Consider the following 15967-nt stretch of genomic DNA (forward strand, 5'->3'; position numbering starts at 1 on the left):
AGTGCGAGTAATGTTGACGTTCTTACTGATGATTTAAAAAAAGTGTTGCTGTCTAGCCCTTTAATTTAAGATGGACGGTAGCATTATGTAGGGAGAGCAGGGTGAATGCTAAGACGACAACAGGAGACAAGATGTGTTTCTCTGATAAGATAACTTTCTTTCCAACTTCACTCATTCACAACACGTGCAATTATTGTGGAGGTACGGCAGGTAGAATTATTCTCTTCGTGTGAGTGTGTTTTCTTGGCTACACTTTTGTTAATTAAAATTACTTCATATCTAGGAGACAGGGATAAAATAATGATGATTGAATATTCTTGCAAGAGTGAAGAACAACCATACAGCAAAAGCAGTGGTCGTTCAAAGAATACTTCTCTGAGTTTCTCTTTTAACCATTCATAATTCACCCCTCATTATCGTCACTAAACATGGACTGTGGTCTATTTGACTACCATTGGCTTCTCCCATCCCAGGAAAAAATTATCCTGTCAGACTTTGTCATCCTGTTATTTAAGCAAACAGGGACTACAAACATATTAAACAGTCTAATAAGTCATGAGTCATTAAAAAAGTGTGAGACATAGAGTCTGTCTGTTATAGCAAAAAATATGGACTCTTAACAATACCAAGTACATATACAATTCTTTCTCCCTCCTATGACCATCCTAACACTATGATTAGGCCTTTATCTTGCTTCTTACTATCAATAGAAACATACCATGCATGACCAGTTGCTGTCTACGCCACTTAGCTTGCTGATGCTGACTGAGGCCTGACAATAATGTATTTGTTTCTGACTGGTTTGGTCACAGCATTGGTTTAGAAATAGAGTAATGCCAAAAGAAAAGCGAAGATGAGAGATTGCTCAGTCAAAGATGTACACACAAGAAGGTATATTAGTTAGTGTGCTTGTGAATGTGAGGGAGGTCTTAGGCTGTTGATTCTCCCCATGGGATTCCAGCAAGTGAGGTGGATGTTAGGGCTTGCTCAGTCAAAATGCTTGTTTGTTATTTCAGAATGGAAAACTATTGAGTCTCCAGTCATGTTTATTTATGCATAATTGTGTGTGCAAGTGTTTTTGTCCACTCGTACACAACGTGTGGGCCTACTAGTATGCATACACATTTGAGTGTGCTCGTGTGTGGTTGTGCGTGCATGTCATAGTGCCAGTTAGTGTCCCCCTTCTGTACCACGGGTTTAAAAAAGCCAGAGGCGGACAGGGCCAGCTGGCAGCTCTCTGTTCCCAGGTATGCTGCACATTGCGTGGGACACTCTACAGGCTTGAAGCCCCTCAAGCTGTGGAGCTGACATCTGGAAGTTTTCAGTCTGACAAACAAGGAGAACAATACCCCATGAGCTCACTGCTCATGTTGTGCAAAGTGCAATATTTGATCTGGGTCTTTTGATAGATATTTTTTGTCTTCTGCGTTGTAGTGTAATTTCCCCTTCCTGATGTGTATGATAAGGGAGATCATAGTAAAAGTCCTCAGTGAGAACATCCCCGCAAGAGATGCACTTATAAAAGAAACTGTAGTGAATAAAAACAATGCTAAATTAAGTAGTTGTACTTTAAAAACACATGGACTACCACCAGTTTATGCCAATTGAGCTTTCTGATGCAGGCTGTATGCATTATCAAGCCTGAATTTCAAAAGTGCAGCTATTTAGCACTACATATGAACCTAAGGGTCCAACGCTTCTCCCACTTACCAGCTCCATTTGTAATCTGCCTTGAACAGGTGAGACAATCTTGAACAGAATGCGTTAAAAATGCAAATCAAATAAGCACTAAAACCTGTTCTGGGAACCAGTGGATTTCAGATCCGCTGATGCATTACTAATAGGCTAGAAGCTGGTGGAGAAAGCGAGCCACCGTGCCATAAAATCAGTATGGGTTGGAGCGCACTCAATGAGAAGCCCGACCTGTGTGGGGTGTGATAGCGTTAGTGCATAAACATAGCAGGAAGACTCACAGGCCAAAGATGTAGCATTAAAAACTGGAAAATGAACAATTCAGGTGAGCTATTTTCTTTTACTGAAACAGGTGAACAAGTGTTATTAAAAGAAAATGAATGCCATTTCAAGATAGCAACAAGAAAGCTCTTATGAGAGATAAATCTAGCATGTAATTGGCATCATATCTCACTGCACTTAACAAAATGCACTATCTAGCCTGTTATCTTTTAGCCTTTTTTTGGGCTTTTATTCTGTGATGTTTCCATTTTGTAGCAGAAATAGTAGCAAGTAATGTCCTAAATACAGTGTCTTCTCTAAAATTACAAGATATTCACAATAAATAAGTGAAAATGATAAAGCACATGATGCCAGAGGATTGGGACGTGAGGTCATTGCAGGGAAGCTCTCTTACTATAAAAAGGAAACGTATGAAAAGGTCATGAGTTTATAATGGTAATAGGTGGGATTCGAAAACCATGTCTTTTTGAAAACATTCAATTCCTAGGAATTGCTTCATTGCTTGCCTGACGATTCCGTTTATCAATTCCTCTTTCGTCGCAAATGAGTGATGACCTCTGTACAGTAGGATGAATATTGTAAGTAGTTCCTAGTTCCTAGTTCCTCCAAACTCCAGCAATAACAGGAGTGAGGCGGTAGATGAACTATACCATCATATCAGTGAACAGCTAACGGCCCACCCAGATGCTTTCTTCATCCTAGCTGGGGCCTTTAAGAATGCTGACCCTAAGGCCCTTCCCCTCCCCCATCTCAGCACCTCAGACCATCTCACTCTTATGCTAATGCCAGTTTACAGACTACTAGTTAAAGTTTCCCAACCAGTTAGGAAACAGGTATGAGTGTGGCCAGAAGGGTCCCTTGAGGCACTTAAAGACTGATTTGCCACCACAGACTGGACGATGTCTGTGGTGGACGAGGCTGCCACCTACAGGTCCATTACAGACCTTCAGGAGTACACAGAGACTGTTACTGCCTACATCAGCAAGTACATGGATGATGTCACCACTACTAAGTCCATCACTGTCCGTGTCAATCAGAAGCCATGGCTGTCGGGGGAGGTCTAAAGACTACTGAAGGTCCCTCACCACATAACTGTGACAGCTCCACCTCCCTGCTAAATGAGCTGAATGACCTCTTTGCTCGCTTTGAGGCACACAACAGCACCCCTGCACACAAGACTCCATCCCCTCCTGGTGACCAAGCGCTGACACTGACCCGGGACAGCGTGAAAATATCTCTCAATAGGATCAACACACGAAAAGACAACATACCTGGTTGTGTTCTGAGGGACTGTGCAGCTGAACACACAACTGTCTTCACGAACATCTTAAACACCTCCTTGAGTCAGGGTGTTGTCCCCACGTGCTTCAAAGCAGCCACCAGCCACCGCCCAGTAGCGCTCACTCCCATCCTGATGAAGTGCTTCGAGCGGCTAGTCATGCACCACGTCAAGTCCTCCCCACCCGCCATTGGACGACTTCCAGTTTGCATATCGGTCCAACCTGTCAACCGATGATGCCGTCTCAACCGCCCTCCACTCTGCCCTCACACGCCTGGACTCTAAGGACTCATATGTCAGAATGCTGTTCATAAACTTCAGCTCAGCATTCAATACCATCATCCCGAAACAACTGATGTACAAACTGGACCAGCTGGTGTTCAACACTTCGATGTGCAACTGGCTGCTGGACTTTCTGACAGGGAGACCGCAGGCAGTACGGGTCAGCAGCAACACATCCAGCACCATTACTCTGAACACGGGAGCCCCTCAAGGTTGTGTGTTGAGCCCCCTCCTCTTCACCCTGCTGAACTATGACTGCACACTGATATACAGCTCCAACCTCTTCATCATGTTTGCAGATGACACAACTGTGGTGGGTCTCATCAGCAATGGGGACGAGACAGACTACAGGAGTGAGGTGAGCCGCCTGGCCGGGTGGTGCATGGACAACAATCTCTCCCTGAATGTGGAAAAAACGAAGGAGATTGTTGTGGACTTCAGGAGAGTGCAGTCCCAGCATGCTCCCATGAACATCAACAGTGCTGTGGTGGAGCGGGTGCACAGCACCAAGTTCCTGGGAGTGCACATCACCAAAGACCTCTCCTGGACCAGCAACACCTCATCACTGGCCAAGAAAGCTCATGAGCGTCTCTACTTCCTGCCCAAGCTGGGAAGAGCCAGAGCCCCATCATGTGCTCCTTCTACAGAGGGACCATAAAGAGCATCTTGACCAACTGCATCACTGTGTGGTACGGAGCCTGCACCGCATCCGGCCGCAAGACTCTCCATCGCATAGTGACGGCAGCTGAGGAGATTATCAGAACCTCTCTTCCCTCGCTGCAGGACATTTGCAGCACCCGCTTCACCCCCAAAGCCCTCCGCATAGCGGGGGATGCCACCCATCCGTCACACAGCCTCGAAAGTCGGCCGCCATCAGGCAGGAGACTGTGGAGTCTGTGGGCCAGGACTAGCCGATTCAAAGACAGTTGTATTCATCAGGCTGTCAGGAATCTGAACTCTCTACCCGCTCTGCCCCCTCTACCTCTTCTGTCCTCTGCTCACCTGAACTCTAACCTCTGACGCTGCACTGATTTGCCTGTTGATCTTCGCACATCTGCCAAAAGCAGAGACGCACTACTGAGCCATCAAACCAATTGTTGTTAATCCAGTCTTGACTACATTAGTTTCCAATAACAACAATATGATGTTAGCCCTGGAAACACGGAGAGCGACTGGTTAGCAAATACGCCTCACAGTTCAGAGGACCCGGGTTCAAATCCAGGCTCGCCTGTGTGGAGTTTGGATGTTCTCCCCGTGCCTGCGTGGGATTTCTCCAGGTACTCCGGTTTCCTCCCACATCCCAAAAGCATGCATGGTAGGTTAATTGACGACTCTAAATTGCCCATAGGTATGAAAGTGACTGCGAATGGCTGTTTCTTTATATGTGCCCTGCGATTGGCTGGCAACCAGTTCAGGGTCTACCCCGCCTCCCGCCCGCAGATGGGATAGGCTCCAGCATACCAGTGACCCTAGTGAGGATAAGCAGTGTTGAAAACGGATGAATGGATGGATGGACGATGTTAGCCATGGGGAGTTACAGCTCCATCCACATCCAAGATCTTTACTAGTCACAACTTATCTCGCGAGCATTATTCTGCTCAATAAAATGCTGGCATGGAAATGGGACTTAAGAACCTTTGGAAAGAGATCCTTTCATCTTCTCAAAATTGGAAAATTAACATTTCAATCCTAGAAGATATATATATTTTTTTGGTCTCTTTGTAATTATCATCACTCTGTGATGGTAGCATATACTGTACCAATACAGTTCCTTTATATCAGTATATCAATTAAGGTGTGTTAATGTTGTTACACTGCTTCAAATTTAGGTGTAGAGTTAGCAGATATGGTTACTTGTCTGTAAAGGATGTCAACAGCCAAACAATATCTGGGTACCTTTGTCAGGGGTAAAGGGTGGGGATGTCCAGCTGGTGCGAGCTTAACAGTGGTCTCCCAGATGTGTGGGTCAAAGAGCTCCTGGGCAGTCACCATGAATTGGACGGGTTCCGAAAGGTTTCCAAACTCCTGCTCAGCATACACGGCCCCATCAGGCCTCACACTGAAGTTGGGGTCGCTACTAACAAACCCCACCTCTCTGCTGTGCTGGCAGTCTTCAAACTTCACTGCAGAGAAACAGAAAGAAAGAGGTTACAGAATTACAGAACATCAAAGTGAGATTTACTTCATGAGGGTTTGGCAAATCCTTGACATATTTTAAGATTAACCTGCACCCATCAAAATATATCTTGAAATATCTCATCCCTTTTGCTGTCACTTCTGATTCCTCACTTTGACATCTCTGGCAAAATGAACTGCTTATCTTTTTGTGAACCAGATTCACAGGGGAGCCTAATTCTCTGTGGTATCATTCTTCTTTCCAAACTCGACAGATAGCAATGTCAAAACAGAATTTCTCTCAGCTTCTCCAGGGAAAGCATGAAGAGGCATATGGGATGTTTTTTTTTTGGTGTGTATGGGCATTCCTCTTTACACTTTTCATTGACTATGACTATTCCAAAAATTGTCAAATTAAGAATGCATTGTTGGTCTGGTTTAATAATTACTGTTCATTTGCTTCCCCCGGGCCTCCCACCTCTGTGCAAGTTGGTTCACACCAAAATTATCCAAGCATACCTTTATGGACTGGGGCATAGTCATATTGGAAGAGAAAGGGGCCTTCCTCAAACAGTTCTAAACTGCAAGCATAGAATTGTTCAAAATCTCTTAGTAAAATTAAGAATAAGATTTCATGGGGACTGAGGGATCTAGCCTATTCCCTGATCGATTACATAGTTTCCCATTCTGTCCATACAGTGCATGAGTAAATGTTTCATAAATATTGTAAACATACTGAAACATGAGAGATGATGAGTGCTTCAGTCCAGATATTCTCGTGACAGCTGACATAAATATGCCATTACAGCACCCCATACACAGAACAAACTGTCAGCATCAGACAGACACAACAGTTTCATCCTAGTGCCAAATTTTATTAATACTAAATGCATCATCATCCCATGACTCACAGCATGGTGCAATGGCATGCGTGCCTAGAATAAATGATGGGTGTTTTCAGCATGTTGGCCCTGTTTTGACACACAAACACCAAGTTGAAACGCATGTGTTGTGATCATATCTCAAACTCTGGCTGCAGATAAAAAGACAAATTGATTTCATAAATCACCCAGGCAATGGAGCTACAGTTATGAGCAATGGCAGAGTGATTTTTCAAAAATCCAGTCTGAAGAATTATACACAGCCATCTTTTTATCAAGCCATCTATTTAATTTATTGCTCAGCATCCTGTCAAAAGTCGCTCCCAAACAACAGGCTAATAAAGCAGAATCTTCTCCGCCGTTTCAGCTTAGCATCAAACAAATGACGCCGCTTGAGTTCACCATCTGAGTAATTGCACGCGAAATGAGATGGAGGTAAACATGGCATCAACAATGTGTGCATCTGTCTTTGTTGGCAAATGCCATCCATATTTTCATTAAAACAACCCACACCATTGAACAATGTCCTTATGGGAGTGAAAGGCTTTGTGCAAAATTATCACTTGGCTTTATGCCACACACAAAGGCGGGAGGTGATTTAACAACAGGTTGTGACAAAGATAAAGACCTGCTTAAAATTGGCCACAGATTAATAGTGATGGCAGGCATGCATTATGTAAATGCATTCAATTTGCTTGAACTGAGCTGGCTAATTGTTGTCACTCAGACAGGTCTCTTGTGGTGCAGCTGGAACAGTGACACGTGCCACTTCTTCATGTGTGTTTATGTTCCTGTGTGTGTGCGTGTTTGTGTGTGTGTGTGTGTGTGCGGCGATGCGCATTGGAGTTAGTTCAGAGAACACTGAGTTTAAGAAGCTGAGCTGGAGCAGAGAGTTTATTTTTAGTGTTAATTCTTCAATAACAACAGCAAGGTCTCCAATGGTCTGTTTAAAATCACTGGTGTGTAATATGTGTTGTGTACCAGTTGGCTCACACAAACTTAAATTCGGTTCATAAAACATTTGCAGCACTGTATGCTTTTGATTATTAAAGAAGCAACCAGACCTCTGTTTTTGAGGAAGGGTTTGAGTGCCTGACCCTGATTTTAGTCATGTTCTTGTGCCGAAATATTAAGAAATCCTTTGCTTTTCATGCTTTTTGGGACAGGAGGAGATGTGCAAATTTTGATGGAGCAGTGTGAGAATGTGTGGTTGGAGTAGATAATTTGATCAAATAAAAGCTACATACAGTAACTAATATATAAAAGTAATGGCACAAATGTCAAGAAACGTGTCAGGGAAATCAATCGTTTCCAGTTGTTGATTGGCTTGCTGCCATGCATGTTCCTAATGTAAAATAGAATAGTTTCGGGCTGGAACAGAAAACTATTACAGTATACCCATCCTCTGAGTTATGATGCATTTTCAATTAAGTTACAGAGCCTGACTGTTTTTCATTTCTTGTCTTCACAATTTATATCGTGCTCATCAGCAGTGTTTAGGTCATCACAGCTATGTTCATAAGTCAGTTAGAAATACAATTTGAATATGACGCCTTCCTGTGATTAGGTCCAACTAGGGGACCAAAAAATTTAAAAAATGAATATTTTATGACAACATCAGCAGAGCATAGGGACAATTTTTAATGTTTAGGGTGCTTTTGGTTCCGAAACATCCCTTCTGCACAAACAATTTACCATAAAACAGTATCTGTGTATTCAGATGTTGGATACCATTGTGAGCACTTTTATGAACATATTCATGTGTTTCTCTTTGTGTTGGTGTATCGTACCATCCACAACACTGGTTGACGGGCTGCTGATGGTGTTGTCATTCCGGTTGGTTACTCGGCTCGAGACATAGCAGAAAACATGGTGGCCAACAGAGCGGCTACCACATTGCGGAGGGGGCTTAAACTGAGTAGCCGTGCTGCTGCAGTATGACGGCCAACCACCAACTATAACTATAGGAAGTCATGCTTTTGCACTTTGTCTTTTCCTGTTTGTGGATCATCTGCAGTGACCTTCTACCATGGCAGTCAATCTTGGCCTTGCCCCCCCTTACCCCCAACAAATTCCTGCAACCATAGACTGAATACCCATTGGTTTGTCTTTCAATAAAAAGGTGACAACAATGAATAAAACAACAACTGGGTATACAATAAATGGATAATCGAAAAAAACGAAAAAAAATCCACAATTAGAGCTGTAGTCAAAAATTCGCCTTAATCAAACAAGACATATTATCATCCATACAGTTTGTAGTACACACTGCATTAGAATGGCCTCTCATGCAACTAAATGGTAAAAAAAATATCACATTCTAGACTCTATACACATAAACAAAGTTGACTTCAATTTGAACTTCTGTTGATCCTCTTCATCCTTTCACCTGAAAAGCACCCAAACTGTATTATATTTGGATGAAGATTATGCTAATGAAGCATGAAAGGTGAAGAGTTGATTTTTATAGAATCACTCACTCGAGAGTATTGATTTATTGACCGTGGTGGATGGTCAATCGAGGGCACTAGGGCGATGGTCACCATAATACTTTCCTTTAAGACAAAACTAATAAAATAAAAAATATTTCTAAATAGATAGGAAAGTTAAGTTGATATGTAAATTTGTTTCATTCATGCATTTTCTGATTAATGAAACCTTTCCAGTCTGGGCGTAAAAGATTTTTACATTCCAGCGCCCCGAGCTGGCCGATATCACGTCTCAGGTTGTGCTCTTTGCACGAAATTCTTTGGTTATTTTATATATATATATATATATATATATATATATATATATATATATATATATATATATATATATATATATATATATATATATATTTATTTATTTAAATTCACAATTGTGGCTGGTAAACTTTTGCTCTGGTTCGGTACTACTACACTCACACGTCAAACCAATACAAAGCATCTGTGGCATACAAATGTACAAATATCAGTGTTGCTGCCATGCTGGAGTTGTGATTGACAGCAGCACAGTCATCTTCCCACAAAATGGACCAATACACTAAAAAGCTGCAGCCTTAGCTGACATAATTCACTAAAGAGTGTAGAGGACAACTATTCTGGAAAACCATCTTTTTTTTTTGGCCTGTTCACACATATTTAAGTCAATGACAAGCCTACCCACCTATTATCAAATTTCACAACCATACTCCCAATGGACAGCTTATATTAATTAACTTAAGTTGCATGCCACTGTTTAAAAAAAAACAAAACCTGAAGGTAGGTACATGTAAAGCACATTGAGTTACTTATAAAATTCACAATATAAATACATTTGCTATGCTTTACGAAATTTGTGGAGAAAGTGCTGTCAGCTACCATCAGCACACATTTCTCTCTTTAAACTGCTTGTTCACTTCCAGGGTTGAATAAGACCTTTGTCACATTGACACTTCTCTTGTCGTGTCTGTGCGGCCAACATCGGCCCACACACACATGGCATCCTCTCATTGCCTTCTTTTTTTCCATTTATCACCTCCCTTCTTCAGCAGGTAGAACATCTGTGAAAGAAGATGCCCCTGCCATCAGGAGCAAGGCGTAGGTGCATGAAACCAGATGATGTTGTGTGGGCCAAATGCACAGAAGGGTGATTTTTATAGTATTGGATTTATATATATTTATATATATTTTTCTGTGCACACCATTACATGGGTTCCTTGGTTTATGATGTTATCCACATACAACGTTGCAAGGGTACGAACGACTCACAATGAACTAGTTTGTGCAGCGTAGTAAGAATACGTTGTTACATGGCACAAAAATTCAGCCGGTGGAAATTCAGCTACTGTGGGTTGAAGACGAAGGAGAGGTGGAAAGCAGGCACATATAAACAAACAATCATTCGCACTCACATTCATCCATCCATCCATCCATCCATTTTCTGACCCGCTTCTCCTCACTAGGGTCGCGGGCGTGCTGGAGCCTATCCCAGCTGTCATCGGGCAGGAGGCGGGGTACACCCTGAACTGGTCGCCAGCCAATCCCAGGGCACATAGAAACAAACATTCATACCTACGGGAAATTTGGAGTCTTCAATAAAACTACCACACATGCTTTTTGGATGTGGGAGGAAACCTGAGTACCCAGAGAAAACCCAGGCAGGCACAGGGGAGAAGATGCTAACTCCATACAGGCGGGGCCAGGCTTTAAACCCCGGTCCTCAGAACTGTGAGGCAGATGTGCTAACCAGTCGTACACCGTGTCGCCAACTTCTTCATATATACAGTATAAATACTGTCTGGTAACAATTCATAACCAATATTGAACACCAATAGGTTCACACATTTCTGAACTTCAATGACCACACACTCCCCTTGAAATCTAGTTTGTATGCCTTTTGGCTGAGTGTCATATCAGCATCAACCCACGCCAAGGACGTAAAATCTGCCTCCCAATCAATCCCCATTGATCCACTAGCCACATGATAATAAGAAAAAAAACATGATAATAAGAAACGTTCCTTTTGAAATATAGAAGACTATACAAATAGTGTTGTATTGTTGTTTTTTTTGTTTTTTGTTTGGTTGGTTTTTTTTTCTAACTGGATCCCGCTCCTTGGACGGTCTTTGCCCTACAGGCTTACCATTCGATTTAGCACAAGCAGAGAAGGAGCGACGCTTATCACAGCAATCTCTTTTTTAAAGAGGTGAAGCGAGGAAACAGCCTCAAGGCAATGTCTGTCTACACAATGTCTGTTATCTCCTTGTACAATGTAATGATTTTACGTAGCCCAAGGCGAGGTGGTGGGACAGTACTCGGGCCGAATGAACTTTGTGCTGGGATCAAGGAACAAAAGGGGCTTCTGGGTAATATCAGTGCCTCTCACTGAGCCATATAATTACCGTGATGAAAACTCATTATTCTCACGTAAGTACTTTTTTGGAGGTCTCACACGGACGCAAAAGAAAATGGTTTAATATGAGGAGCAAACTTTTTAGTTTAGATAACACTTTAACTTTATAATAATTGGCAGAAGCCATCAGTGCCTTCCATTAGAATGAGAGAGAACTTTTGGTGATGAGTGACATGTAGATTGTGTGTCATGTGTTGAGCATTGCAGCAGCTCTTACTATTTACTACTACAGAGGTCATCCTTAAATGAGATGACGTCTCCAGGGACACGGTAACTATTGAATTTTGTTCCACTTTCCATCACGCTCACTTTGTGGTGGAACCTGCCTTCGTCTGTGATTGACACCATTTTCCTCACCATCTTCTCCCCCTATGTATGTTATTAGCATAATTGTGTTTGAATACTTCCCTGGTGATTGTTTAGCTTCTGTGTTCAACATCTTTGTTTGAGTCCCAACAATTGCTCTAATTAGCATGACAAATATCCACAGAGGAAGGAGCAGAAATATATTATTATACCTGACAGACTATTTTAAGGTTTGAGGCGCTTGGTAAAATGTGTTAAAATGTGTTTAAGTGCATCGAAATTAGGTAATTCGAATAAATAACATTCATCTTCAAGGAATCAACATTTTATTAAGTCTGGATGCAACTCAATGCACAAGGCGTTAGCATTAATTTATAAGAACAGCAGTCTGAGCAATGAGGCAGAGACGATATGGTGTCAGTATAATCATGACGTGAAACACACATCTTATCTTGTCTTCTCCAGTCCAGATCATGACTTAAAAAGCCAGTGCTAAGACTTCAGGCAGATCCCATTTGTTATGTTTGTTTTTCTCATACATTGCTCCCTAATCCAGTCCCTGTCAAACCACCTGGGGTACGTGGTAGTTATTCCCTGGGCTCCTGAGACAAGGGACGCAACTAATCTGTTTATCCTTGAGAAGAGATCAACGGCGGCGCGGTGGAAGACTGGTTAGCACATCTGCCTCACAGTTCTGAGGACTGGGGTTCGATTCCCGGCCCCGCCTGTGTGGAGTATGCATGTTCTCCCCGTGCCTGCGTGGGTTTTCTCCGGGTACTCCGGTTTCCTCCCACATCCCCAAAACATGCGTGGTAGGTTAATTGAAGACTTTAAATTGGCCGTAGTTATAAATGTGAGTGCGAATGGCTGTTTGTTTATATGTGCCCTGCGATTGGCTGGCGACCAGTTCAGGGTATACCCCGCCTCGGCCCCGAAGTTAACTGGGATAGGCTCCAGCACGCTCTCGACCCTTGTGAGGAAAAGTGGTACAGAAAATGGATGGATGAAGAGATCAAGGCCATTACTGGGTTCAGGTACACAGAGTGATATATGACCCTGCTCAAATGTTTTGAGTCGCCAGTCATCAGTCACGTTTGGCTTTTCATACAGAGGTGTTTGCATTTAGCTAACATGAGTGGTTTGTTGTTGTTGTTTTTTGGGGGGGATCACATGTCATTGCACTAACTATGGCATGTGTTAAGTAACATTTTTGTCATATTTGTCATTTGTTATCAAAGTTGGTGTGTTTTATTATTCGCATGTTTTAATCAGGATTTAACTTTACATTTTTATGCTTGTATGTTATAAAGTGCGACGTAACTCCAATTCTGGATGTAAACAATTTTATTTGAACTACTGAGTGTCCTGTATGTAGTAGTAGCAGTTCAAATGTAATGATGGCAATAGTTTGACCGTGGAACAAAGTATTCTGTTTCTACAATCTTATGGTGAAAATATGGTTATTAGATTTATTATCAACTATTAATATTATTGAAAACAATGTAATTGAAGTTCACATAAGAATAGTGTGATGAATCAGCAAGTCATTTTGAGCAAATGCATTATATTGGGTTTCAAAGGACAGGTCCTGCTACCTTGTCGAAAAATGATCATGTGTAATCTGATTAATCACAGTCCTCTTTGAAATTAGCGGCACTTCAGTATAAAGACTACCTGGGCCTTCCAGAGTGCAATCCTCTTTTAAGCAACAAATCTGATTTCATTTTAACAGATATATGCTTTGAGGTCAAAAAAAAAAAAAAAAAAAAAAGAAAAACGAACAAAGAAAACTTGTTAAGACATGACTAATACATTTGGACCCCACATTTTCCATTTCCATGTCCTTTAAGTGTTTTATGTGGCCCACAGTCCAACAACGTACATTCAAATGGAAAGGTCACAGCAATAGTGATGAAAGATTTTCAAATGGACCTTTTTATACCTTTGGCTGCCTTAATTTTGGCTCTATGTGCTATTTTTCTGTCCCACAAACCATTTATGAAGATCTGTGTTGAGGAACAGGATTTATGTTTCAGGTCGAGGAGGGTAGTTTCAATAGCTGGATGAAAGGTAAACAGATGTCTAGCTCTCACCCTTTCATATATTTCTTAGAGTCGCCTTTTGACAGTTATCAGAGAGATCTGCAGTGATCCTTCCTTCAAGCCGGCAGATACCAATCCCGTCAGAGGGCACGGCTAAGCCTCATTGTCCGCTATCGATGACGGAGACACAATAGGAGAGGAGCGAGCAGCTCTCTGCTCAACTATGAGAGGGAATGGGCAGTGGGTCTCCTATGGGCAATGCAGCTAAACCATTATTTTTATCACTGCCGGACAACTCACCATGGGCCAGAAAAAAAAACCTTTGGAAAGGTCAAATGAGAGTGTCTCATAATGTGTGTGTGTGTCTGTGTGTATATGTGTTTGCCTCCTCCCTGCATCTTTAAACACCAGACATTTCCCTATTTCTCATTAACTGATAATGCATCACTCACGACCTTGTGATAAAATACCTGGTGACCAGTCATTAATCGATCAAGAAACATGGCATCTGAGTAAAAAGGTGAGGATAAGTTAACATGTTGTCACATAAGGGATGGAGATAAAATTAATGACTCAGCTTCAGCAAGGTCCATTGTCATGATTTGTTTTTTTTTTAAATCACTTTGAAATATACAACAATAATCTTAGTCACTGATGGTGGAATGGTTCACCGCCCTGACTTCTGTGCAAGAAGAGTGGGTTAACTCAGGGATGTGGGCTAACTCTCTCGATGTGCCCTATGATTGACTGGCGACCTGTCCAGTGTAGAGTCAACCATTTGTGCCAAGTCAGCAAGGATAGACTCCAGCTCCCCTGAACAGGATAAGTGAAATTAATCCATAGAAAATAAATGGAACATTGATTCTCAAAAGTAAAATAGCAACAGGTGAAATAAACATATAAGCAGGAGAACTAGAACAGCTAAAATATTTTTTTTTTTCGTTAAATATGGTTTAAAATTACGAACAAGAATTAGCAACACGCATTAACATACTGCATCGCTTGTGACATGCTACACATGCACAATGTACAACGTCATTGTCGCAAACCACTTCTAAAGTTTCACAAAGGGACCTTGGGATATCGGCTAAATTTGAATTTTCAACAGACCTGATGACAAAAAAAAAAGGATAGGAGCTTAGCCTGTATGGCGGAACTGATCTCTGTACTTTTTATTTTTCCATTTTCTACACCGCTTATCTTCACTAGGGTCAGCTGAATTTGGCCGAGAGGCGGGGTATACCCGGAACTGACCGCTAGCCAATCACAGGGCACATACAGACAAACAAGCATTCAGACTCACATTCAGACCTATGGAAAGATTTGAGTCTAAAATTAACCTACCATGCATGTTTTTGGAATGTGGAGGAAGCGGGAGTACCCGGAGAAAACCCACAGAGGCACGGGGAGAAAATGCAAACTCCACGCAGCCCAATTTTGAACGCATGACCGCAGAACTATGAGCTGGATGTGCTCAGCAGGCAACCAACGTGCCTCTGCCAATAGTTGTGTTCTACAGAAAACGACCCTTGTGAGGATAAGCGGCTCGGAAAATGGATGGCTAGATGGAAGTATTGTTGAACATGCAAATCAATGGAGTAAAGTCTGCGGGTGGGACTATGGTTCAACACAGAGAGAGGTGTATTTACAACGGCAAACTAATTGCCGTTTTTGGCTGCCAACTCACAGCTGGGCCTCATATTCGTGCCAGCATCAGTTTGTAAGTGTGCAAACTGTGGACGTTTCCTATGCTTAGTCTGCTTTCGCAAGCCAGCAGCACTACTTGCGTCATACGCTAGCTTGCAAACCCATAACATATGCTTCGACTTGAGCTGTCTGCTGTGCATAAATCTCTGCCTTGCTGTTGGCAGACTGGTGACAGAGAGGCAGATGAGGACATCCAGTGCAGTATGAAGGATGATGGTAGCCTTGTCCCCTTAGGGCCATGGTTATAGCACAGCATTGATCCAGTCGCTCCTGAGCATGAAGAGCACAGCACTTTGGCTTTGTCAGCATTGTTCGGATCACAATTGCTTAGAAACCCAAAGGAGAAAGCCCAACAAACTGGAGAATGAACATTCTGGAGCCAGGCAGGTGCACTGAAATTGCTAACTCACTGAGCACTTCTATGGTTTTTTTGTAGATGTGTGCGATTTTGGCAGAGTAAGCTTCAGTTACAAGCTGCGGTTTATCAGGGTCTTCTGCTTCAGCTT

At 42.3% G+C, this 15967-nt stretch overlaps 1 protein-coding gene across 2 annotated transcripts in view; it reads right to left on the minus strand.

Moving 5' to 3' along the window:
• Positions 1 to 15967, minus strand: part of cdh4 (cadherin 4, type 1, R-cadherin (retinal)) — a 221371-nt gene that overhangs the window by 76289 nt on the left and 129115 nt on the right. For both annotated transcript variants that reach the window (XM_061688683.1, XM_061688681.1), the window contains exon 3: positions 5432 to 5658. In XM_061688683.1, the coding sequence (XP_061544667.1) occupies positions 5432 to 5658 (227 nt within the window). The remainder of the gene's footprint in view (positions 1 to 5431; positions 5659 to 15967) is intronic.

Source organism: Phycodurus eques, chromosome 10 (genome assembly GCF_024500275.1).
Source record: "Phycodurus eques isolate BA_2022a chromosome 10, UOR_Pequ_1.1, whole genome shotgun sequence".
In the NCBI taxonomy this organism is placed as follows: Eukaryota; Metazoa; Chordata; class Actinopteri; order Syngnathiformes; family Syngnathidae; genus Phycodurus; species Phycodurus eques.